The 24,400-nt window shown below is 52.5% G+C and overlaps 10 protein-coding genes across 10 annotated transcripts; 8 read left to right on the top strand and 2 right to left on the bottom strand.

The window, feature by feature from the left end:
- Positions 1–974: 974 nt before the first annotated feature.
- On the top strand, positions 975–1,883 carry J4E79_002660 (uncharacterized protein; the record flags this gene model as incomplete). The annotated part of the gene is made up of 3 exons (XM_049351558.1): positions 975–1,319; positions 1,369–1,766; positions 1,817–1,883. 3 exons carry the CDS (start codon positions 975–977, stop codon positions 1,881–1,883), a joined length of 810 nt encoding a protein of 269 aa, XP_049214196.1.
- A 386-nt stretch (positions 1,884–2,269) lies between these two features.
- On the top strand, positions 2,270–3,192 carry J4E79_002659 (uncharacterized protein; the record flags this gene model as incomplete). The annotated part of the gene is made up of 2 exons (XM_049351557.1): positions 2,270–2,312; positions 2,618–3,192. 2 exons carry the CDS (start codon positions 2,270–2,272, stop codon positions 3,190–3,192), a joined length of 618 nt encoding a protein of 205 aa, XP_049214195.1.
- A 1,019-nt stretch (positions 3,193–4,211) lies between these two features.
- J4E79_002658 (uncharacterized protein) lies at positions 4,212–6,251 on the top strand (the record flags this gene model as incomplete). Its single annotated transcript, XM_049351556.1, has 1 exon — positions 4,212–6,251. The coding sequence occupies one exon, from the start codon at positions 4,212–4,214 to the stop codon at positions 6,249–6,251; it is 2,040 nt and encodes a 679-aa protein (XP_049214194.1).
- Positions 6,252–6,783: 532 nt separating this feature from the next.
- On the top strand, positions 6,784–7,462 carry J4E79_002657 (uncharacterized protein; the record flags this gene model as incomplete). Its single annotated transcript, XM_049351555.1, has 2 exons — positions 6,784–6,923; positions 6,970–7,462. The coding sequence occupies 2 exons, from the start codon at positions 6,784–6,786 to the stop codon at positions 7,460–7,462; spliced, it is 633 nt and encodes a 210-aa protein (XP_049214193.1).
- Positions 7,463–10,649: 3,187 nt separating this feature from the next.
- Positions 10,650–11,292, bottom strand: J4E79_002656 (uncharacterized protein; the record flags this gene model as incomplete). Its single annotated transcript, XM_049351554.1, has 2 exons — positions 10,650–10,664; positions 10,789–11,292. 2 exons carry the CDS (start codon positions 11,290–11,292, stop codon positions 10,650–10,652), a joined length of 519 nt encoding a protein of 172 aa, XP_049214192.1.
- A 1,434-nt stretch (positions 11,293–12,726) lies between these two features.
- On the top strand, positions 12,727–14,574 carry J4E79_002655 (uncharacterized protein; the record flags this gene model as incomplete). The annotated part of the gene is made up of 3 exons (XM_049351553.1): positions 12,727–12,772; positions 12,833–14,199; positions 14,254–14,574. The coding sequence occupies 3 exons, from the start codon at positions 12,727–12,729 to the stop codon at positions 14,572–14,574; spliced, it is 1,734 nt and encodes a 577-aa protein (XP_049214191.1).
- Positions 14,575–15,903: 1,329 nt separating this feature from the next.
- Positions 15,904–18,055, top strand: J4E79_002654 (uncharacterized protein; the record flags this gene model as incomplete). The annotated part of the gene is made up of 3 exons (XM_049351552.1): positions 15,904–16,329; positions 16,377–16,843; positions 16,897–18,055. The coding sequence occupies 3 exons, from the start codon at positions 15,904–15,906 to the stop codon at positions 18,053–18,055; spliced, it is 2,052 nt and encodes a 683-aa protein (XP_049214190.1).
- Positions 18,056–19,175: 1,120 nt separating this feature from the next.
- On the top strand, positions 19,176–20,645 carry J4E79_002653 (uncharacterized protein; the record flags this gene model as incomplete). The annotated part of the gene is made up of 3 exons (XM_049351551.1): positions 19,176–19,581; positions 19,786–20,360; positions 20,466–20,645. 3 exons carry the CDS (start codon positions 19,176–19,178, stop codon positions 20,643–20,645), a joined length of 1,161 nt encoding a protein of 386 aa, XP_049214189.1.
- A 356-nt stretch (positions 20,646–21,001) lies between these two features.
- On the top strand, positions 21,002–21,715 carry J4E79_002652 (uncharacterized protein; the record flags this gene model as incomplete). The annotated part of the gene is made up of 1 exon (XM_049351550.1): positions 21,002–21,715. The coding sequence occupies one exon, from the start codon at positions 21,002–21,004 to the stop codon at positions 21,713–21,715; it is 714 nt and encodes a 237-aa protein (XP_049214188.1).
- Positions 21,716–21,873: 158 nt separating this feature from the next.
- On the bottom strand, positions 21,874–24,304 carry J4E79_002651 (uncharacterized protein; the record flags this gene model as incomplete). Its single annotated transcript, XM_049351549.1, has 7 exons — positions 21,874–22,457; positions 22,522–22,817; positions 22,867–23,452; positions 23,501–23,869; positions 23,917–23,976; positions 24,030–24,068; positions 24,115–24,304. 7 exons carry the CDS (start codon positions 24,302–24,304, stop codon positions 21,874–21,876), a joined length of 2,124 nt encoding a protein of 707 aa, XP_049214187.1.
- Positions 24,305–24,400: the final 96 nt, after the last annotated feature.

Here is a 24,400-nt window from a genome sequence, read left to right as displayed (position 1 = left end):
TCAGGTCAGGGACGCTGGTAACCGTCTGCCAGTATCAGGAGCTAGTGAATGGAGTACCGCTTACTCCGCAAAAGAAGAAGCCGATGATCGACCAGAACCTAACAGAGCGTTCAGAGAGGAACTAGCGAGGAGATTGGGCCAAGGTATTGACACTTCTATCACGGGGACCTCAAGGGGTTCTGGCGATAGCTTACTAACAGCAGGCTCTAGGACGTCGATGAGTGCCAATGTGTCGCGAAAGCTACATGATGAGAGTATGTTGAACTATCCCTAGAGCTGGATAGGACTGTACTGAGGTGTTGATAGAAGCTCCTTTCCAACGGCTTTCGAGATCAGAGAGTGGGGAGGATCTCATCTTTACTTTGGCGGCACACATTGCGCAGCCAGGCTGGAGTTTTGACGGGCTTACTAGGAAATGATGATGACGGGATGGAACGAGATGAGGTGAGATGGAATGCTGGGAATGGATAGCCGGGTAGGCAAACCAGTGTGAGAGATAATTGATGTATGTTTGTCCAAATAGATCCTCGCGTCATAGGTCATTCGGTCCACTTTGTCGTGAATGTGTGCATTGTAACGCGTCCTGTTGGTGAAGAGTGAACGCGTACGCACCAGGTCCGTGATGGTGAAGGCTGTTGACGAACGGTTGGCCCAGGCTTCCCAATTTCGCGGCAGAGCTCTGGACTGCCAAGCTCGAGCAGAAGAGCCGGGTTATTAGTCCTCATCCCTATTCCTCATATTATTAGCTATCTCGGCCTGGGAACTTCCTTGCGATCTTCGCGCGACAATTGCATCTACATTTCTATCGCTCCTTCACGATTGTTAGTGGTTGCCTCTGACGTTGAGCTGCATCCCCCACATTACTTCAACGTCGCTCCAATTGGACCCTGTGGCATCATCAGGCAGAAGAGCGCAAGCATACCGCCCGCAGCTTTCGCAGTTCAACACCACACCTCCCCCCACACAGAATCAACATGCGCTTCTCATCAGGCCTCGTTCTCGCTCTCCCGGCGCTCGCTGTCGCCGAGGAGCAGGTGCCTCTCCTTGACAAGGTGAAGGGCTTCTTCAACAAGGCGACGGCTGCCGTGTCCGCATCCATCCCCTCCATGCCGTCGGCGCCAGTCGACACCGCAACGAGCAAGGTGGCCTCCAACGCAGCTGCCGCCATCCAGTACCCAATTACCCTGGAGAACTGGAAAGAGACGCTTACTGTTGATGCTACCGCCAGCCCTCCTACCACACAGGACTGGCTCATCTTCACCACCGGCGGCAACACCACCTGCTTTGGCCTGTGTGGCAACGCAACCAAGGCATGGAACGTACGTATAGCATGCGAACATGCAGACGACCGACACTAACATCAACCAGGCTTCTCTCCCCATCATGGCCGCGAAGCCTGATGCGCCCAAGTTTGCGTACCTTGACTGCGAAACCGAGCCTCTCCTCTGCAACGCATGGTCTGTCGGCGCACCGGCGCTCTACTACTTCCAGATCCCTAAGCCCATGGCTGACCAGTCCGCGCCCGTCCCCGTCGTTCGCTACAAGCCCTTGAACCGCACCAGCACCACCACCGAGACCTTCAAGAAGCTCATCGTTGACAACGAGATTGAGCAGGTCACCCCATACGAGGGTCCCTTCCACCCCTTCAACGGTGCTCTCCAGCTGTACAACCTTGCCATTCCTTACGCATACGTCACCTGGGGATTCTCCAAGATGCCCTCGTGGATGCCCATGATCATCATCTCCTTCCTCAGCAGGTCGTTCATGTAAGCTGAATCACTCTGAGATGAAATGCGCATGCTAATCCCAATTACAGGAGCAAGCGCATGGCGGGACCAACTCCCGCAGAGACGCGTGCCGCCGCCGCACAACCTGCTCGGTAAACGCCTACACTCCTGCTTCCTGTAGACTAGAGTCGCACAACAGGAACGTGATAAGCATTGTGCGCGATCTCAGATAATACCCAACAGAGCGATGCGAAAACAGTCTTGGGATTGGACATGTTCTGGTCTGGCTCGTGGAAGTACTCGGCAAATGGGGATGGAGATCTGGATATGTGTAGTGGAAGAATAATGTAGCTCAGATACCTGGAAAGGCGTTCAATCATTGTACCGCTCAGTTGTACTACCATCTAACCAGAATGTCCTTTTTTGAGTGAACAGTTGACGCATCTCATCTGCAGGGCTGCCAAGACACGATCGCGCTACGGGCAATGCCCGAGAATCTCTCGAACTCCGCAACCCCAGTTCAATATCACATCACAGCAACCATGGTGCACATACTGAAGCGCATGCGCAAGCTACGCGAGGCAAGTAGCTAATCTCTGAGTGCATGTTTACTCCTTTGGCAAGACTAACAAGCACCACAGCACGTACGTAAGATCCACCTCCGCAGACACCTCCGAAAACGTCGAAGCCCACAATCGAACCCGACCAACTCGAGATAGCTGAAATGTAACAATGCTGACATCGGTACCTGCGACAGTTGTTATGGATAAGATGTGGACCAGGCGCGCTCATACTGCCCAAAGAGGTGTCGAAGATTAGTATGGAATTCAACACAAAACTCTACGGAGGACATAGAGGGGCAAGGTATGTTGGTATTGCTCTGTTATAAGTACCCGAGGAGGGCAAAAAATATGAGGCCAATTCAGACGCCATGTTTGAGCGCTGGCAATTATACGGAATGACAAGATCGAGCGCTTACGCTACGAACAGGAAATTCTGGCGCAATATGCTGCCCCGGATGAAATACCGTAATCCAGCCATCCCAATGGAAGTCGCGCGACACAACGACCCCGAAGGTCCCTCGCTCCTACACATCTTCACAGCAACCAAAACACAGCCATCGGCTGGCTCTACCAACTCTCCTACAACACAACAATCAGACGCTTCACCACCGTCGGCCACACCAAACCCGCGCAATACGCTCGTACCCGATACCTCGAAACCTACGTTTTCGATTGACATGAGAGACCAGTCGGAGAGCGAGATCTTGGAGGCACTGGTGGAGAAGATAGGCGCAGTGGAGATCAAGCCGACGGAGGAGGAGTTGGCCGAGATGAAGGAGATTGAGGAGTTCAAGGAGAGGTCAGAGGCGGATAGAGTGCTGGTTAGGGAGAAGTTGCTGAAGGAGCGGAGAGAGGCTGAGCTGCTCAAGTTGGCGAGGGGTGAGGCACCGGCTGCGAACTAAGTGTGTGGTCTGGGAGAAGTCACCGAGGATTGACATGAGAAACACGAGGAGGCGAGGCTATGTGGTCTTCTACCAGCAATTGGACTGCAATCTAGCGGCTTCAGGCTGAGACATTGTAACATATGTATATTGTATGGCATACCCACGACGTCAATACGAGACCATGTGCCCAATGATTATGACATGTTGGTGCTCGTCGATGCATAGGGCAGCGGCTTCTGCGCAGAGGACGGCCTTCGTTCTCGAATATGCGTCTAGGCATGTTTCGCACATCAAGCGCATTCACATGACTTCGCGCATGATGCATTTCCTCCAAAACGCGTAAACGCGTCCGTCGCGCCTTTTGAGCGAGACTCATGCAAAGCTCCCAGACTTCACGATCAACCAGCGCAAAGCTGCGCAATCGCATAAGCATCACTCATGAAGATGGCATGTAGCCGACTGGGTTAGTCCCAAGCATCAGTGGCCAACGGCCTAGCAAAAGGGAAACGGAATCAGTCTGCCTGACAGACAACCATACACCGAGCTCGAACCGCGTGAACGGTGAGCTCAGGCTGCCGGAAGCTGCCAAAGTTGCTCTGCGCTGCCTGTCGTCCGAAGCGTTCTATTGAGGAAGAAGGCTCCATGATGGACGAACTGTCAACATCTCGACCGTCACACGGGTCCCCGAAAGGACGTGGACAGGAGACGTTGACACAGGGCGTTGTGGTGAGAACTCGATGGGTGAGGGCGCGCAACTTTTTTTATGTCGCTCGGCTGAACGCCGGCGCGCTAGTGGGTAGTGGCTTGGCGGCAAATGTGTGGGCGGAGGTGCGATGTTGCCCGCAGGTCACGGGCAGGCACCCATCACCGAACTTCACCTTTGGGGAATACTGAGTGTGCTTTCACTCTTTGCGACGACCACTTCTGCACACTGCTCGAAAGTGCACTGAAGATTCTGAACCTCCGGCGCCGTCACAACTTTCCTTCCAGGACCATAAACCTCTGCGTTGCGACAGGACATCACGACCGCATCAGCCATGGCGGACCTATCCATCGACGAGGCGAACAAGATTCGTCTGTCTATGGGCCTCTCTGCTCTCCCCGGTGGAAGCACGCCTGCAGCACCCGCAGCCCCCGGTCTGGACTTCAAGGCGGCGCAAAATGGCGACGACTCAGACGAAGAGCCTGCGAGCACCATCGACACGCGCCAGGCCGCCGCTTCGGACAACTGGAAGAAATTGGAAGAAGCGCGACTGGCCAAGATAAGACGTGAAGAACGCGCCGCGGCGATCAAGAAGGAGCGCGAAAAGGCGGCGCGCTTTGCAAAGCTCGAGGGCAAGGGGCTGGCGGACGAAGCAGACGTCGACGATGACCTGGCCTGGCTGAAGAGCAGCAAGAAACGCCAGAAGAAGATCGCCAAGGAGGAGCAGATGCGCAAGGAGCTCGAAGAGCGCGAGCGCCAGGCACTCGAGGCCATGCAATATACCGACAAGGACCTTGCTGGTGTCAAAGTCGGACACGAGGTTGACCAGTTCGACGATGAAGATCAGATCCTTGTTCTCAAAGACACTGCAGTCGACGGGGAAGACGATGACGAGCTAGAGGCGGTTGAACTCAGAGAAAAGGAGCGACTACAAGAGCGACTCGATTCGAAGAAGCGGAAGCGCGCATACGACCCCAACGATATGGACGAGGGAGGCCAGAAGTCGATACTTGCACAATACGACGAGGAGATTGAGGGCAAGAAGCGCAATGCGTTCACATTGGACGGCAAGGGTCGGACTGTTGAGGACGTACAGGCTGAAGTCGCGGGTGCTTCAAGACCAAAGAAGGTTGCGATCAGTCTGGACATACTCAAAGAAGATGCGCCCACCAACGATTACATGGACGTGTCGGAAGTCAAGATGAAGAAGCCTAAGAAGAAGAAGAGCAAGAAATCCAAGCGAGAACGCGTCGAAGATGATGAGGAAATGCTTGCCATGCCTGCGGAAGACACTGTAGCTGGCGACGATATGGACGTTGACGGTGGTGAATCCTCCGCACCACAACAGAAGAAGAAAAAGGTGTTCGACGAGTCGTTCGTGGATGACGACGACCTCCAAGCGAATCTCGCGGCGCAGCGTCAAAAGGCCCTCAAGAAGCGCAAGAAGATGCGACCGGAAGATCTTGCACGGCAATTACGTGAAGACGCATCAACACCCCAGCCAGACGTTATGGAATCCACAGAAGATGGTGATGGCGGCCTTGTTATCGACGAAACAACCGAGTTTGTACAAAATCTAGGTGCTGCAGGCGATGCCGACGAGGAAGAAGCCCGCCGGAAGCGTAGAAAGTCCAGCCACATCTCGGAAGGCACGAAGTCCATGGGCGATATCCCCGTCGCTGATGAAGATGGTGATGTCGAAATGGGCCAATCCTACGCTGAAGCAGCCGAAGCAGAAGAGGCCCGCAACCGCAGCATCTCGCGCGCTCGCTCCACAGATATTACCGAGACGGGTCTCGAGGCAGAAAAGACTGTCGACCAAGGTCTAGGTGCCACTCTTGCGCTACTTAAACAACGAGGCCTAGTCACAGAGTCCGACGCCTCCGACAAGAACGCCATGTACCGCGACCGCCAAAAGTTCATTGCCGACAAGAACAAGGCCGAAGCTGACGCCGAGCGCCAACGCAAGATCGCCCGTGAACGCGAACGAGGTTCCGCCCGCTGGAACAACATGACGCCGCGCGAGCGCGAAGAATGGGCCCGCAAAAACAACACCAGCGCCGAGATGGTCGAGAGTCGCCGTCTCGCTGAGCTCTTCAACAGGGAGTATACGCCCAACATTGAGCTCAAGTATGTGGACGAACACGGCCGCCACATGAACCAGAAAGAAGCCTTCAAGCAGCTCAGTCACCAGTTCCACGGCAAGGGTAGTGGAAACACGAAGACGAAGAAGCAACTTGACAAGGTGGCTGCTGAGAAGAAGAAGATGGCTGAGAGTTCGCTTGAGGCGAGTAGGAGTGGGGGTGGTGGGTTGGGGAATGCGTTTGATGATCAGGCGAAGAAGAAGGGTACTGCTGGTGTTCGCCTGCAGTAAAGCTCGGATGATCGAATACTCGACGACGTCCAAGTCGCTAACAGCAAAGGCGGTATCCGTGACTGATGAAAGATGATCGAATGGCATTGCCGTGGGCTTGAAAGGTCAGTAAGTTCCTGAAGCTGTACATTAGAAACTTTATTATTAATGCGAATCGCGAAAATAGAACGTCCCCCATCGACAGTGATGATGGTATGCACTCCTGTATGTGCACCCTACTGACTTTAGGATACTCATCTGTGCATTATTGTCCCTTTGACTCACATGACTGGCATCTCACCCAGTCATGCTCATCGTATCATGATAGCGTAAGTGCGTGTTTCACGACGATGTATAGTCATGTCTATGCTGATGCCCCATCTTTATGTTATGGACCACCAACACCAACACGAATAATGCATTGTCAGACTCCATTGTGACTCTGAATGACCCTCTGTTCGGTATGATATCTGCGTCAGAACATGTATATAGCTGCACATCTGTGCCACAGAATCAAAGGCGTGTTATATCGAAAATCTACAACGTTCTCATCATGGTCCAATACCTACCAAATCAGATTGATGATGCCAATCTAGCATACCACTACACTGCTGAGCAGACAGCTTACGGAATCTATTATCGTCGAAAGGGAGATGACGATCAATTCCCAGCAGGGTTCTACGAATCCGAAAGGTCTGTGTCCATGTGCCATTGTATCCATGTCTAATTATCATATCAGAACTGGCAGTCACCCGGTTTCCAGTCAACCAGCTTCCAATGTCTCAAACTCATTGCCGACCATCACTCTGAGCATTTGTGTCTTTAAGGGTTTCCCGCTAGACTACCAAAAATACCGACACGCTGGTCTTTGTCTCCGGCCTGACGACGGAGGAACAGCCATGATGATTCACACTACCGGGCCGAACAAGGCATATGAGCTCCAAACGAGGGATAACTTTATCCCGAGCAGGAGCCTCAGCTTCGCCAAAGAAGTCAGTGTTGGAACGATACGGACACCAATGACCAAGGCTCTATTAGCAGCTCTCATCTACCAAACGCCGATCGACAATCTCAACGCCGAATTCAACTGTCTTCTCTGGGTGGGAGACGCTCTCGAGAGACTGGCCGCAGCTGGGTATATAACCAAGGAGGAGTGTACCGGTGGTATTGATAAGATGGTGGAAGCGACCATGGAAGCAGAGGAGGAGCCAGAACCCGGTGACCCTGCTTAAGGCTTTTGCCATCGCATGATAGCTTGGTGGTATGCAAGCTCATTGTCATAACATTCGGGGAATATTTCCTTTGCACGATCTTTCCAATCTTTGTACTTGCACGGTCGCTCGAAGAATTTGATATAGTCCCAATGCTCAGGATACCACCCTGCGTTCTCCCAATCTATCAGCCCTGTGATGTGACCATCTTTGACCATGATGTTGTGTTGCGCAAGGTCGCCATGCGAGAATACAATACGATGGTTGCTACGCAGTTGCTGATGCAGCGCAGTACGGATTGGGGCTGGTGTAGAACCCACGAGATCGAAATATAGTGAGGCATTGAATGCAGTCTCGTCTGGATACGGCCCTCCATTGTAGTGACCATATTGGCGATCGTCACGGGCTTCCCCACCAGAGCAAGATCCAATGAATTCGGTCTTAGATGGTATTGATCTCATGGCTGTGAGGATTTCTCGTAGCTGTTGGCATATATGGTCCTTCTCTTCCACCGTCATTCGAGGCCAAACTTCATCAAGTCCATCACCCTCGATAAACTCCATTTGAATGAAGGTTTCTCCACATTTCTCGCCTGCGCCGTATACGTGTGGAACAGGAAGGCCATACTGCGCGGCGAGTTCGAGTGCCGATTGCTCATCGATATTGATACGCCTGCCTCGCTTGATGACTGTACCGTCGGGCTGTCGCGTAACGAGACACCCAGGCATATTGTGAATAATCTCAATGTCTGCTTTCTTAGTATCGTACCTAGGTATCAAACGTGACTTGCTTGAAACTCACTTTCTCCGTTCACACTCGTCATACTTAATGGAACTGATGCCATTCTTCCTGTTCTCACGCTGACAAAGACACCTAGGTACTCGAGGGCGCACTGTACGTAGGTACCTAGGAATGCAATATCTTATCGTGATGATGGCTTCGATCAAGCCCTTGAGGGATTGAGGGGTTGAGTCAACGAATTTGGGCACGTGGCAGTAATGTACCTAGGTATTAGCTCTGATTTTATCGCGTCTAACTTGTTGTTGGAACACAGCCCGAAGCAGTGTGCAAGAGATGGTCATCGCACAGTATCCGGGCATGCTGGGCCTTCGGGGTCGGCGCTGCAGCGTCGCCGATTGTTCCCGGGCGCTCTGAAGTTGCCCACCTGCATCATTGAACTCGTGCGCGACTTCTGCGCAACCTTCCCTAGGATCGCAAACATATATCCCATTAGGAAGCGGAACAACCCGTGGTGCTTACCAGCGCTGTAGCGCTACCTGAATGGATATGCAAATTTGCGCAAAACGTTCCAGAGGTTGTGCCAACGCCTGCGCACCCCGCACTCCCTCGCCATCGAGTCCGTTGTCGCGATTTCACCACTCTCATCAAGCAGCTCAACAGCCACATGATACGGTATTAGCAGAAGTTAACGTCGTATTTAGCCCATGATGAGAAGGCTACCTGCACGGAAAAGCTATGGATCCGATCTTCCTTCACCAGACGGAATCACCAGTCAGCTCTACAAAATCGCCTTCTCCCCAGATCCACGTACCCTTCAGTGCTGGTTCCCAACTCACCAAGTCATCGAAAACTGCTTTCGTGGATTTAGTATAATCTGGACAAATCAGAGGCTCCCGGCGAAAAGACTCTCTGGTATCCGAAGCCAGAAGGAGCAAAGCGAAGAGCTTGTCTCGAGGGTCTGAGGCTTTAAACTTATTCGTAGAGACTAGGAGATCCCTGATTCCCGGGTCCGAGTTTCCCTCGTCTCTGAAAACAAGATGTTGCCATGAGTATCGGATTACGTCACAGGAAGAAGATGTAGCAGGTTCGGAGTTGCGCGGCAGGCTGTCTAGATGATGGACCAAAGGTAGTATGATATCGAGCATCTCTTCCCAGCTCACCACATTATCGCCGATTCTGAGGTCAACTTTACGACCGCCTCGCTCACTTTTGGGGGCCAGAAGGACCTCTTGCACAACCCAAATTCGGCTCCACCATGGCCGATCAAACAGTCTCTCGAAGCTGGTCCACAGTGCCTTCTTGTACCAGCCAGGCGAGCTCATATCCACACATTCTTCATGAAGATCGAGTGCAAGTTGGCGGAGTACTTCGTCTTCAGCAAGACCAGTCCAGAAAGGATGTGTATTCTCACACATTGCGACGTAAAGGTCCATGATCATGATCTCACCATGAGCTTTCGTCATAGGGAGTAGGTGTGCCGTCCATGCTCTCATGAGAAATCGGCTGTACTTGTCTTCCAAACCCAACCATACCAACACTGCCTCGGCCGATGAAAAGATATTGCCCATGGACTGGACTTGATGCATCTTTTCGGGCAAGTCTTTCTGGTTGATGCACAGAGCATCTATCCACAGGCACTGTTTGCTCTCGTTCCGCAGAAATGTGAGTGCCGTGTGAAGGTTCCGGGTAATTCGGAACGGCACACTGATTGGTTGCTGACATGCGCCTGATGAAGTCATCGACTGGCCATGCAGTTGGATCTCAACGGTGTCTTTCGTATTTCCCCAACAATAGGACAGCGCTACATATGGTCTGCGACTTTCAGATTCCCCGCTTATGTTTGTATACACCAACTCGCATTCGATAGGGTCGTTCCCATGTCCCGGTCTCAGAATAACGCATCGTATCTCTTTCGACTCAGGGTTCAATGGTAGGAAGGCGGCATCGTCGTTCTTGACGCCGCGGAAAGGTAGATATAGTCGATATGGAGTTTGCAATGACGAAGTCATTGAAGGTTAAGTATTGCATTTCTCTGGTTAATTTCACGAAATAGTCGGAAAAATGGGGAGTAACACTTGATAAAATATTCGGATTTAGTGAGGCTGCTCAGATACATACAGATGTAGTGTGGTGGCTGTGCCAACTCATTACATCACCTACGCACACCGCCTGATCCTTCTTTATGAGAGTGCTCCATTCAGAAAGCACGAACACTCAAGTAGCTCCAGGGACGTCCCAGACCTTACCGAAAGGGTCATGATGTGCATCCGTCTCACGGTTGTATTCCAAGGCCAAACTCAAGAAATGTGCAACCTCTTCCCCATACACGCGACTGACGAACGCGTATGTCCCATCGATGCCTGCCGAGACTCCACTGGTCGAGATAATATTGCCGTCTTCTACCCAACGCGCAGTCGGCACCCAGTCTACATTGGGACCAGTCGATGTAGCCCATGTCCAGGCAGCCTTATTCGTGGTTGCCCTGCGACCGTCGAGGATACCTGCACGGGACAGGAGTGTGGCGCCGGTACAGACGGATATGATATATTTGAGCGGTGGGGTTGTCAGCTAATGATTGGAAGGGATGGTCAGGGGAATATGCATACATTTGGGTAGGTAGCCTTGACGAAGTTGATCTCTTCCGTCATATCTCTGCGAGTCCCTCCACCGCCAGGGACGATGAGGACGTCGATTGCGCCCTTGTCATCTGCAGAGGGTATGTCGTCATCACCGTGGTCCTTCTGCTTGTTCTTCGTCCAATCAGTCTTATTCTTATCCACATAATGGTCGCAACTCACCAGATACTCCGAAAATGTCATGGCCGGCATGATCTCTTGACCAAAACCTCCATCGGTCATAGCCGACGTCACCGGATCCATGGTTTTGCTGAAGACTGTAAACTGCGGCACGATGGATGTGTTTCGGTAGTACATGAAGAGGGAGTTCAGGAGGTCCATGGGTCCGAAGATGTCGAGAGCTTGGAAGTGTGGGAATGTGAGTAGACCGAAGTGAGTTGGCAGAGTTGTGGTGTTAGCAATTTCGGGCTGGGCCGGTCTTGCGAGAGTTGAGCCGATGGCTAACAAAGTCGGGAGCAGGGTGGAGTATCGCATTTTTGGAGGTTCGTAGTTGGTAAGATAGAGTGGGCGAGAAGTAGCAAGTCTGAAGTAAGAGGAGATGTGAAGGGGCAACCAAGTGGGGACCCAAGTAGAAGAGGGGCCTTCAAACAAAGACCGCGGTGTACCTGCGGCTCTGAACTGGGTTTTCTGATTATTTGACGCTTTTATGAGGAATTCACTAGACTTTTTATACTCTAAATTTCGTTGAACATCTTAAGCTCGAAATCTCCACATGGATGCCCGGAGCCAGCACTTTGGCGGCAGTGTAATCTAAGTCGCATGGTTGTATTGGTTCTAAAGCGTTCACAAGCCTCGCCGAGCAATGATTGAGGTACAGGAAGATCAGGCGGATGCGAAGATCACACACCTCCGATGTCGAGAACGAACAACTTCGTAAGGCATCCAATGTTTGAGAAGATATGAGCGAGTTGCGAAGATTTCGACACTACTAGTTTAAGCGACTGGTGATCATCTTGACAATACGCATCCACCGATGACTTGTATTGCCAGTCAGCTTTCAGTGTTCCCGAGGTGTCCAATAGCTTTGGCGAGCCGTCAGGGCGTAATAGATTGAGGATGAGCGGTCAGCCCTTTCGATAATTAATCAGGAATGTGGGGTATCCTGGAAGTCTGGTATTGCAGCATGCCAAGAAAGCCACTTCCAGGTCTTTGGATATGTCATGTGCCTGTCCGCGACGCGGTTGCCAGATGATCGAGTATGTGCCACGATGCATGCATGTAGCTAGAGTCCTTTGGGTCAACAATGTCGAGGTGCATCTAGCGCGGTCCCAGGTAATCGCGCTCCAGCATGAGTCTATGTTTCTTTTCGCGGACCGGCTTCAACGAATGCATCCGGGTCCTGTGTCTGGATTCGCCAGCCTCCTCTGCCGACCGGCATGCGCACTGTGCCTGTCGCACTTCCCAAGCTTCACCTGGCGCGTTCGCATCATGCGAACATGGCTTGATGTGCACCGAGATGAAAACACGTCCTGGGATCTGTGTTTGTAAAGTCGTTGGGTAGGCCAGCGGGTTGTCGCAGACAGTACAACGTATGTCAATCGGACCTGCCTAACCAAAAGACGAGGTCGAAATGAAGAGAAGATGTGAAGAAAACATTGATTAGTCAGAGACGTGATCGAGAGACAGCATCGAGGCTGTAGATCTCGCGCCAAGCCAGCGGGTTCCTGCGATAATGACGTAGCTTGAGCCGCGCGTGATCCCAGCTTGAAATCTGCACAGCAAACAGCATCTTTCAGCCTCCTGCATTCGAGAACCCTATCATCAAATCGCGCCTCTATAGAGTTATCTGACATTCTTGTGTAGCCCTGCGCGTTAGTGTCGACATAACCAGCAACAGCCCTGCGCCCCAATGCATGCGAAAGCTTGTTATAGCAATTCGGCCTCACAGAGGTAGTACATTCCGCGACGATGCCATCAACCCGGCCAGGCCTTGATGCGCGCAGGTCAACGCTTCGTAGGTAACATCCTATACGGAATAGATAGGAGACATACTGACTGGTACATCCTCATGTAGATTACACGACCTTCCCAACTATCCCCCCTAAATCCCGCGGCCGACCACCATCTGACGCCCCGTCCGGTCAAGATGGCAACCGATCCGAAGACGGCAGCCATACCCACCATGAAAAGCCCCTACCGACGAAGCAGCTCATCGTGCTAGCTGTCATAGCTCTCGCTGAGCAAACCGCGCTCAACTCAATAGGCCCTTATCTGCCTGAGATGACGAAATCGTTTTCCGCTGTCAAGGATGGACAGACAGGTCTATACGTCGGACTCATCGCGTCGTCTTTCGCGTTGGCACAATTCACAACAAATTTCTTTTGGGGCTGGCTGTCGGATAAGATCGGACGAAAGCCGGTAATAATCACGGGCACATTTTTGACCATGTGCTGTTTTCTGGCTTTTGGCTTCTGCAGGGAGCTATGGCAAGCTATACTCGTGCAGGCCCTGATGGGCTTGGTCAACGGAAACTCTGGCGTTGTGTCGACGTGTTTGGGCGAGATTACGGATCGAAGCAACCAATCGCGCGCATTTACCTATCTGCCCGTCGTCTACGGTATTGGTGGCATAACGGGACCGATCGTAGGAGGACTCTTGGTGCTTTATCAGAACCCGTTCAACAAGAGCCAGTCGAATCCCTACCCGTACCTCCTCCCGAACCTCTTTTCGGCCCTCGTCCTTGCGATAGACCTGATAGTGTGTATGCTCTTCTTGGAGGAGAGTTTGGAAGAAGCCAAGAATCTGCCACCTCTCGGAAAGAGACTGGGCAACTTGTTCTCATGGATGTGGCAGTTCTCGAGCTCCACGCGACCTACCTACGTACGACGCCTCCTAGGCAATCACAAAACCCACAACTCACACGGTGGTGTGGACGATGTAGACGAGGACGACGCATCCGACGCCTCTGAGGAATCTGCGCCTACACTATTCCCACACAGTAGCGGCGACGAACTTACACGGAAGGAGATCTTGAACCGGGACACAGTCCTGCTTCTCATAACGTACTTCATATTCCAGCTCGCTAACATCTCCTACAACTCTCTGTATCCGATCTTCGCGGAAGAGCAACCACCTACCGGACGCGGGCTGAAGCCTGAGGCTGTCGGACTATCTCTGTCATTCGCAGGCGCTATAACGATACTGTTCCAGGTGGGCATATTTGGTAGGCTTCGAGACAAGATGGGCAACAAGATGGGGTACAGAGTCAGCTTAGGGCTGTTCATTGCAGCCTTCGGTCTCATGCCGTTTGTGGGCTACAAAGAGAGCAACGGATACAAGGGCATTGGTACGGGTGCTGGTTGGTTGTGGTTTGAGCTCGGCGTTGTGCTGGTTATCAAAACGATTGCAGGTGTCGGCGGCCTGACAGCTGCACTCCTTATGGTAAGTTACTCTAATTCCAACATGACGCGCTCTACGGATGCTGATATTATGCAGATCACCAACTCCGCACCCAATCACAACGTGCTCGGTACGCTGAATGGCCTCGCTCAGACGCTCTCTGCTGCTGGTCGCGCTGCCGGACCCTTCGTGTCAGGTTCGCTTTTCACAGCAGCTACCAAGTTGAAGCCCAAAGGTGAAGCCCTGCCTTTTGGCATTTTCGCTGGTATCGCACTCCTCGGTTTCCTTTTAAGCTTCGGTATTCGTGGCGATGGACTGGAAGCCGAAGGGTGGAGCGAAGATGATAGCGAAGACGAAGATGAAGAGGAGGAGATTGGCGAGGGCGCGAATGAACGGACTGGTCTGATACGGAAGTGAAGACTTCATCGTACTTGGTGCATTTTACAGCATACTTGCATGGCTTAGGCCCCCCGAACCTTGACTATCAGCGCGGCGTTCAAATGGAGGATCTAGAAATCGTTTGCTGGTTGTGGTTTCAGCCAATACAATATCAATATTCTTTGAACATCCGTTGTGATTGTTGCGGTGACTACAGGCAAACAACGTTTTACAAGTCGGAGGACGCATGACGATCTGTGAGGTTTTTTTCATGGGTGAGGCAAGCTCGGTATGTTCACTGAATGGGGGTCAGAACACTGTATTTGCGGTTCCTTCCGTCTGCAAATAGCGGGCCTCATGTAAGCACATCAGGCGAGCTGTTAGAGATGGGGCGTGAGGTGCATGAGCATGCACCTCTGGATCACCGGGTACCACGTTCGGCCCAGTGTTTTGACATTTTGAGAATGAGTGGGACATGTAAGACCGGGAGCGAGGAGGAAGTGATATCTGCGCAACGCCGGCTTGGTGAGGTTTGATACCTAGGTAGTTGCCGAAAAGAGGTTGTGGATGCAGAAGGGCTGTAGAGGCGACGCAGAACGCCGAGCTGACCGGCTGCGGACGGGTGATCGTGAGCTGCGTAAGAGTGTTACTGCAGCACCTCTACCAATGCACGACAAAAAGATGCGTTTCAACTGCTGCAGCGATGACTTCGTCTTACGAAGACCTCAGGAGGCTAGCTGGCGAGGCACCTCCGCCACAGACTCGACGCTGGACGCCTGCACCGCTAGCGGCCCGTCTACGGATCTCAGGGCTGAGCTGACTCTCCTATCTTCCACACCGTCTAATTCGACACACCAGTGCGCCAAGCCTCACGTGGAGGCAATGATTGGACCGACGTACGCTACAACCAGTACTCCAGCATCTGTGCTCCTCCGATTCACGATAGCGCTGTCAGCATTGTTGCGCTGGCTTGCTGCTGAGCCCGACCCGCGCAGGCTTGGTGGTGAAAGCTTCCTCCGGCTTAGCACGACCTAACCCACCATGCGTGCTCCGCCAGCGCCCACCGTGTAACGCGCCGCTATGCGGTGCTATTGGTACCGTTGCTAGCGGACTCAAGGCGGAACCGTACTCGCCGGCCTGGGCCTCCAGCCCTAAGATAGAACATGCGCCATAGCTTGCGGGGCTATCTCGTGTCGCGTGTAGTATGCGAATTGGGATTTGCATAAGACTCACTGCGGCGCCGAAGGCAGCTCGTATTTGTCTTGGTAGTCTTGTCTGTCTGTCTTTGGTTTAACCTCGTTGCTCCTTTCCTGACCGTTGGAGTTGAGTTGTGGTTGTTTCTCGTCGACTTTGTGGGAAATCGGCATCATGGGCTGGACTTTTCACGGCCACAAACGCGATGTTGATGCGGAAAAGCATCTTAGACGGCTGCACAAGACAACACCGTTTATCGAATCCCCGCTAGTTGGTGCCGATCACGAACACCTCGTCTTCTCTCAACGGCACGAAGCGAATAGCGTGGAACTTTTCTTCGATTTGTTCTTTGTTGCCAATCTTGCGACTTTTACGGCCTACCACTCTATTACCGACATCGACTATCTGCTGGCATACATCGGTTTCTTTGGCATATTATGGTCGTGTTGGTTCCAGATCACACTTCACGATGTACGGTTTGCGCGGGATTCGCTCTATGAGCGCGTGTGCAAAACGATTCAATTCATCGTCTTTGTCGGTCTGGCGCTGGTCGGAAGCCAGTTCAACCCAGCAAGCGCGAAAGGTCAAGGGAACAACACTGTAAGTTTATTACCCACATTGAGGAAAAGGTATACTAAGCCATGTAGAACTTCCGTATCCTATGCTACACCCTAGTCATAAGCCGTGGTCTTCTCGCCATCCAGTATCTTGTGGTACTCTTCTTCACTTGGAGAGCGAAGTATACCAAGATCTACCTCCCGATCATTCTTATGTTCGCAGTCTATGCGATCGGCATGGGTGCATTCGCCGGCATGACACCCGCCTTCAAGGTTGAGGGTGACCATCGTAGACGCCTAGTTTACCTTGTATGGTACGTCGTCATGGTGCTTGAAGCCATCGCAGTCGTTGCTATATCGTGCTTCTGGCGCATGATGAGTTTCAAAAAGACCCACTTGATGGAGCGCATGAGCTTGTTGACAATCATTGTCATTGGCGAGGGCGCAATTGGTGTTACAAAGACAGTTAGCAGGATGATGGGGAAGCACGGATTGGAAGTCGAGGGATGCTTCTTAATCATGTGCATCATCGTGGTTCTTGTGTTGATTTGGGCTCTGTAAGTATATGCAGGTATGGAAGACATGACGCATGTAAGCTAACAGTACTCAGGTACTTCGACAACTTTCCCCATGGTCACTACGGAACCATTCGTCAGCAAATCTGGTCACTGCTACATTTTCCCTTTCAACTTGCTATTGTCGGTGTCGTGGAAGGCTCGCAGCAAGTTGCTCTGGCCCGCTACGTTGCCAAAAATACTAGGAAAGTTACTACTTCCATCCTCCAATACTGCCAAACGGATCATCTTGACGGTCAAAAACTGCAAGACAAGCTGCAGTACCTTTTAGAGTATTTCGAGCTCGACAGCAAGTATGAGACTAAGAGCTTCTACAACCAAGCTCAGACGGCTATCTGGAGTGTCGGTAACGCTACAAACATCTGCTCTCAGCAAAACACCACAGAGTACAACATGGGCGAGGAAGATGACGACTGGCCCGGAGCACTCAAGAACGTATCCCACCTTCTCAACAACGGCCTATACACTGGTCTCGGCATGAAGATACCAGTCGACAAACTGAAGGACTACAGTCCCCTCGAGGTCGGTCTCAAAGGATTCGAGCTCGTCTATCTCTACTTCTGGTCGTCGTTCTGCCTCCTTCTCGTCTGTCTGATCATATTTCTTTTGTTGATTCGTCGCCACAAGGCCGACCTCTTCGACTTTACGTCCATCATATCCCGCAGTCTTACCCTCGGCGTTGGGGGCGCAATGTTGGCTCTGATGGCCGACACCGAGCGATTACATGCCGTCATCGAGTCACCTGCGCTCCTACCAATTTGCGTCGTATTCCTCTTCCTCATCCTAGTCAGCGACAAGCTAAGCTCAATCTACTGCAACTGGAAACTCCAAAAGAGCGGGAAGCCATATGCGTTGGAGTACGAAGAGCCCGGACACCACGGACACGGACATAGTCCTCATGGATCCGTGCACGAGACGGGTGCGGCACACGGGCATGTGCCGCATGGCGCGGGGTTGGAAGAGATGCGCAATACGGCACGGTGGAGCACACGACCCGAAGACATGGTGCCGCTCACTGCACAAAGCACGGAATATGTCTCGCGGCCCCAAAGCTACGCTATGGAGCCGCTTGCTAGTCCGCCGATAACGAGCCCCCCGATGTCAAGCCACGATCCGCTGGCCCCCCAGGGATATATGGGTCACGCGCCAGCCGGATATGCAGCCGTGAGTACGGGACAAAACTACGGTGCGTAGGTTGTTATCGAGAACGGTGTGGTTCTAGATCTTCTTGTAATTTTCTGGTCATTTAGCAAGCGCGGCGTTGTCGTTTTGGAGAAGCGTCATTTGCACATCCGATATCCGGGGGACGGATGCGTCACAAAGATGGACATGGTGATATGGCGTTACCTGTTACAGCGTAATAATGAACTTTGCTACGGCGGGTTCAATAGTATTGAATGAAAAGCCTTTCAACCCTTACATAGCCCTAGTCACGGTGATCCCGAACGACGCTAAATCGACGGAACGAGATGTGTGGCGTAACGTCGACGCCTCACAAAGACGACTGACGTCGCTGCATCTTCAAATGTTTGCAAAATCCGCTCTTCATACTGACTGTTATGTCACGCCGGTGCGCGGTGCGTCGTTGTCGTTGAGGTGGCACAATCGTGTTGTATCGGCCCCAAACATAGTGACCGCGTGGCCAACAAACTGCAACACCAACATCCAACTGTATGTGTCATTCCTCACTCTTGTTATTTCCCGAGTAGTACCGCGGCAAAACCCCCACTATCTACCAGGAGTCATGGCTGATAAGAACCCACTAGTAGTAGCAGTGCAGACTGAGCTTGTAACGACTCACATAGCTGCACCCCTAGCATACCCATACGCTTTCCGCCGTGCCTATATCTGCGTTCATCCTGACGAGTTCGTTCAAGTCTCAAAGCCAGCTGACCAGAAGGGAGTCTTACATACAGTCATAGATCCAGACCAAGTCGAGGGAAAGAGTAAAGACTGGCCCATATACACGCTGGTACGGTGCCGACCGTGCGCAATCAGGCTACGTGAAGAGCATTGCAAGATGCAAGAGAGCGGTAAAGGAGAAAGAGTGGGATCCGTAGCGGTCTACCAAGGAGAGACGATGCGTCCCGATCGAGGATTGCTCAGTGAGGCTAGATCGGGGTTCGAAGCTGCATTGAAAGAATTGGAACGCATCAGTTGTTGTGGAGGGGAAGAGGAGGAACAATGGCCATTGATGAATGAGATCGTCGGTAACGACGATGACTCTATCAGAGTGGTGAGGTTTCTTGATGGTCGTCGCAAGGTCGACTCGCCGGCATCTTCGCCTTCGCCGTTTGTCCATACTTTCGGCGACATGTGGCCGCTTCGGGGAGGCGGCGATGGTGAAGATATTGGCTGCTGGGCGAATTGCGAATCCTGTGGCGGAGGTCGTCGACGGAAGGATAGCGCTTCTGACGTCCACCAGAACACCACGCCGAAGTTTAAGAGCGACAAGTGCACCGGCACGGAAATAGGAAAGCAACATGAATACCTTGAAGAACTTCAGCTTGATGCCCCACGCACACCAATGGTGGTCACCCTCGGCCCGACAAGCGACTTGGACTGGCTCAGGTTCTCCTACCTGCTCCGCAATAAGAACCTGAGCTTCGACGACATTGCAGAACTTGTATCGAGATATGTGCCCGATGATGGAAATCTCCCGGAAAATGATCTCGTGGAAGAAGAGGTTACAGCTGTCGGGGAATCGGACGCGCGCAACAGTACATGGCGGATTTCTGTACGTCGATCGGGAATTGTTGAATGGGACGTGTCAACTCTTGGGAAAGAAGGGCATGCGTCAACAGTGAGTGGCGTTGGGAACGACAGAGTTCAGTCCAGTGAGCCAAGCTGCAGAGCGGAAGTTCTGAAGTCCAATGGCATAGACGTCTGCCACCACGGTCCACCTCAACCCCCAAATCCTCTAGAGACTATGAGGATCGATGGAACGAGGGAGCAGGCACTCAGACAGGATGATGTCGAAGATCTAGATCAGTCTGATGAGCGACGTTCCAGCGAAGACCATGAGATATCCAGATCATGTTTCTCATCCGATTCATCAGCTGACTCAGTCGACTTTTCGAAAGCGGAAATCGGCATGCAGGTGACCAGGATGAGACCTACCATGTTATCCTGGCTGAGGCCAAAGAGAAAATACGACAGCCTCCAAGAAAACACACGACCAAACTCACCAGGTCCTAAGGAATCCTCTGTAGGCCTCTGGAAGCGAATCAGCAGAACAACATCCCACTCCACAATGAACACCACTCTGGTTGGGAAGTTTGACCAGAAGTTGCAAGCCAAACTCTCCAATGCCAAGTTGCGAGCTTCTGGCGCGAGCCAGATACCAGCCAACGACTGCCATCCTGCGTTCAGGGAACAAGCCGACGCGTCAAACGCCCAACCAGATCTGTCCACCTCAGCTCACATCCTCAACGCCATGCGAAATCTCAACAGCCATCGCGCAAGCCAAAGCGTGCCTAGCGACACGAAGTCCCAAAGAGTGAGTCACAACTCTAGCTTCAGCAGACCCAGGCCTTGCAGCACTCACTCCACCAACATCATGCCATATGGTTTCCACCGGCCGTACAGGCCTAGCCCATTGAAGCACGTAACGCGTGTCACATCGCTGGACGTGAACAAAGGACTTCCGCCCCTGCCCCCGGAAGCGCGACGGCTCGCGCACCAAGCTTCACACGCGAGGTTGAAGGACCTGCAGGCTGTGAAGAAGGTGGATATTCGGAAGGCGATCAATGAGTATGTAGGTGAGATGGCGAAGGCGTATTGAATGATACAATCGTTACTTTCCCTCTGTTGATGTTGCTTGGTTCGCGTGCTTGCCTCGTGGACTGCTTGCGTATGCTCGGCGATATCGGAGATCGAAGCTCGGGGTTGTGCTTATCAGATCGCCCCATGGCAAGCTTCCGCGAGCTGGCTGAATGCTCTTCCACCACCCGGCCTCGATGCCATCCAATGACTGCTCAATGCTCTTTAGGCAGATGCATCATGAGATACGAGTGACACCTGGCATGCCCGACTGAACCGACATGATCTCTCTATAAAGACGCGTCAATCCGCGCCTCCAGAGCGCGTAACTAACCATCAACTAACTTCCATACCTGAAGCTCTAACAGCATCCTCACTATGCCGCAGCCAGGCCAGTCCCACGAGAAAGACCCCCGATGGACAGCGGTTGACACCTACTCGTTCGGCCACCTCCACCCCTCCACGCGCATATCCCCCTCCCAATCCGCCCTCCAACACGCCCTCGACGCCTCCCAGAAAGCCGGTCTTCCAGACATCGCCGTCTCGCCCTCCCAAGGCAAATACCTCCAACTCACCGCACGCCTCGCACGTTCCAAAAACATCCTCGAAGTAGGCACATTGGGCGGTTACAGCACCATCTGGCTCGCAACATCCAGTCCCAACGTAAAAGTAATAAGCGTCGAAGTCGATACGCACCACGCCAATGTCGCACGGTCGAATATCCAGACCGCGGGCTTGGAAGACAATGTGGACGTCATGGAAGGGCCTGGTATGGACGTCCTTCCTGCTCTGGCACAGCAGGTTAGAGACGGCAAGAGGCCGAAATTCGACTTCGTCTTCATCGACGCGGATAAGGAGAATAATTGGAACTATGTGGATACAGCGCTCGGTATGTGTGAGGCGGGTGCGTGCGTTATCGTGGATAATGTGGTGCGGAAGGGGCAGTTAGCGGAAGAGACGGATGATCCGAGGATTGCGGGGGCGAAGAGGGTGGTGGAGAATGTGGGGAAGGATGAGAGGCTGGATGGGGTGGTGTTGCAGACGGTGGGGGAGAAGTCCTATGATGGGTTCTTGCTTGCTGTTGTGAAGTAGAGGGAGAGGTGAGGTCTGGAGTCTGCAGCATACATTATCATTATTCTTTCTACTACTGACGACTTATCTCTTCCTTGTCAAGGCCTTTACTAGGGTATCTCCTCCACCCTCCACTACCACCGAACTCGTCATCGCAGTATTGCATTCAGATCCACTCTCTAGGTCTTCAGGATACTAGCAGCCACCAAAATCGCATCACTAGTCTTCTGCACCCACTCCTGCGCCAACTCCGCATCCTGATCAAACGTGATGCTTTCCGTGATACCCGGGAACGTTACAGGCGCGTATCCTGTGTCGCGCCCAGGAGCGAAGATAGTATGCTGATAGAACTCTCTGGTGGGCAGTCCACCCTGCGAAGTGAAGCCCCGGGAGAAGTCCCTCGCCTTGTGGTTCTGCACAGTGATGAGCTCCGTGTCATTCGCAGCAACAGCTTGATCTCTCAGATCGACAAACTCCTGGGCGGAGGTTTCGAATTGAGTGATAGCGGCAGTGAGGTTTGTAAGGTCAACGGTGAAGTTGCTGCTGCTGATATCCGTCTCGAGAGCTTCAAGGTAAGTGTTCAGCTCTGAGACGTAGTCTGCTGGCTCGAGGGGCAGGACGGGATCGGATACCATGTGGTACAAGAGGAGAGTGAGGAACTGGCCCATCGCCTTGTGGGTGACGAAGCCAGGGTCTCCAAACGTGGCCATCCAGTGGTAGGAGTCGTAGTTGCTGTGATAAGGGTAAACGGGATCGTTTGGACCTAGAGATGGGTATATGAAGTCAGTATCTGTCTCACATACAGTTCGTACAGAAATGTCACTGACCTCCGCCAGCACCCATATCGATGGATGCGATACCACGGTGGAGGAAAGCGGTGTAGTCACTACCACTGCCGAGTACACCGACTTCACCACTTTCGTGCGACCAGACATCGTACATGGTGAGACTAGTGTCGTTGCGGTAGGGGTACACGACCTTCTTCATCAGGCTGGTGGCGATGGCGTGTAGGTCTGGGGTTGCGGAAACGTCTGGGATTGGTCCACTGACAGCGACGTCGATGTTGAGGTAGGACACGGCGGCGTTCTTCAGCCAAGGAATGTACTCCTCCATCCACTCAGTACTATGATTTATCAGTACCTTGACTCGTTGATGTAAAATTCCAGTCTTACCTTCCAACAAGACCATACTCTTCGGCATCCCAGCTGCAGAGAACGATTGTTCGCATTGGCTTCCAACCTGTCTCGGCAAGAGCACCGAATGCCTTGGCAAGTTCGATGAGTACAGCGGATCCGGAGTTGGGGTCGGCAGCACCGCCAACAATCCAAGCGTCACGATGGTTGCCCACAATGACGACCTCGTCTTGGTTCGTACCGTTGATGATACCAACTGCGTTCCAGATGGTGCCATAGGTGTCGTTCATTACATTGCTCATTGAAAGTGATGCGCCGGATCCCTCGCCAGTGAAGTAGTCTACGCCGGGTATAGCACCAACCCAACGCGTCCTGTTGACCTCAGTGCCGTTGGTTCCAAAGCCGTTGAGGGCTTGGAGAAGCGGCTGGGCCTCAATCCAGGAAATAGGCAATGACGGAATTTGCGGGGTGATGTCGGTGCGATCTGCGCGTGGGGAGTCTGGCTTGGAGACGTAACCTGGAGTAGTTGGGTCGCCGGGATAAGTAGACAAGAACTGGACAGATCCGCGTTGAACGGTTGAAGGGTTCCTCGCGCCACCGTAGGGGTATGGAGCCACTCCCTTCGCTGAAAATTGTTAATGGGTAGTTCTGGGAAGAGGTCAAATAAGCTCACCTTCAGTCATGTTGCCGTCATCACCAGGATCGGTGAAGATCACAGCACCGATCATACCGTGATCCTGTGCATTCTTGACTTTCAGCCCACGGAATGGTCCACCGTACTTTGCTAGAGCGATCTTGCCCTCAAGTTCGACACCAAGAGCTTCGAGGCGGTCAAAGTCGACCTGCTGGCCTCTTCCGACGTAAACGTATTCTGCAGATGCGTTGCCTGTGAAGCTGTAGCCATGGAAGACGGGGACACTGTTGGGATAGCTCGTGGTCTCGTCCTCTTCCAGTACATCTTCCATGAGGGTCGGTGTGTAAGTACTACCGTTGGAATAGGTAAGTTGTAGCGAGTTTGATACAGGATAGTTGAGGAAGACATCTGCGTCTCGTTAGTGCCTGCCGCAACAACTGTCAACAGTTTCGTACAGTATTCGTCGAGCCTTGACGTGAAGCCATATTCAGACCATTTGTCAGCCGTCCACTGTGCTGTGTCAAGGGTCAGTTACATATCGGATCGGTCCGGGAAAGGCTCCAAATACCCATTGACTCGTTCTGACCGGCCAAATGCTGGCCATGGGCTGCATTTTGTTAGCATACACTTTGTATCGAGCCCGAGAGCCGTACTGTAGTAGTATGACCATTCCGATATCGAGACGGAATCAAACGAGTTCAGCAAGATCTCTTCATTGGGCGTCAAGGCTGGAGGGAAGACGGATTGCCTCTTGACATGCTTATGCGGGTGATGGAAGAATGCACGTTCACGCTGACAGGCTTGAGCGCCAATGGCAGCGAGCGCTAGAAGTGCTGTTCTCATATTGACTGACAGATGCACACTTCACAGAGGCAGAAGGGTACCGAACAACGATAGGTTGCATGGTACTTTAAGTACTTGCAGGCAGTTCCGTCGGCG

The sequence above is a fragment of the Alternaria viburni genome (assembly GCF_023758015.1).
Source record: "Alternaria viburni strain BMP 2772 chromosome Unknown scaffold_4, whole genome shotgun sequence".
NCBI lineage: Eukaryota > Fungi > Ascomycota > Dothideomycetes > Pleosporales > Pleosporaceae > Alternaria > Alternaria viburni.
This window is presented reverse-complemented; position numbering and strand designations above follow the sequence as displayed.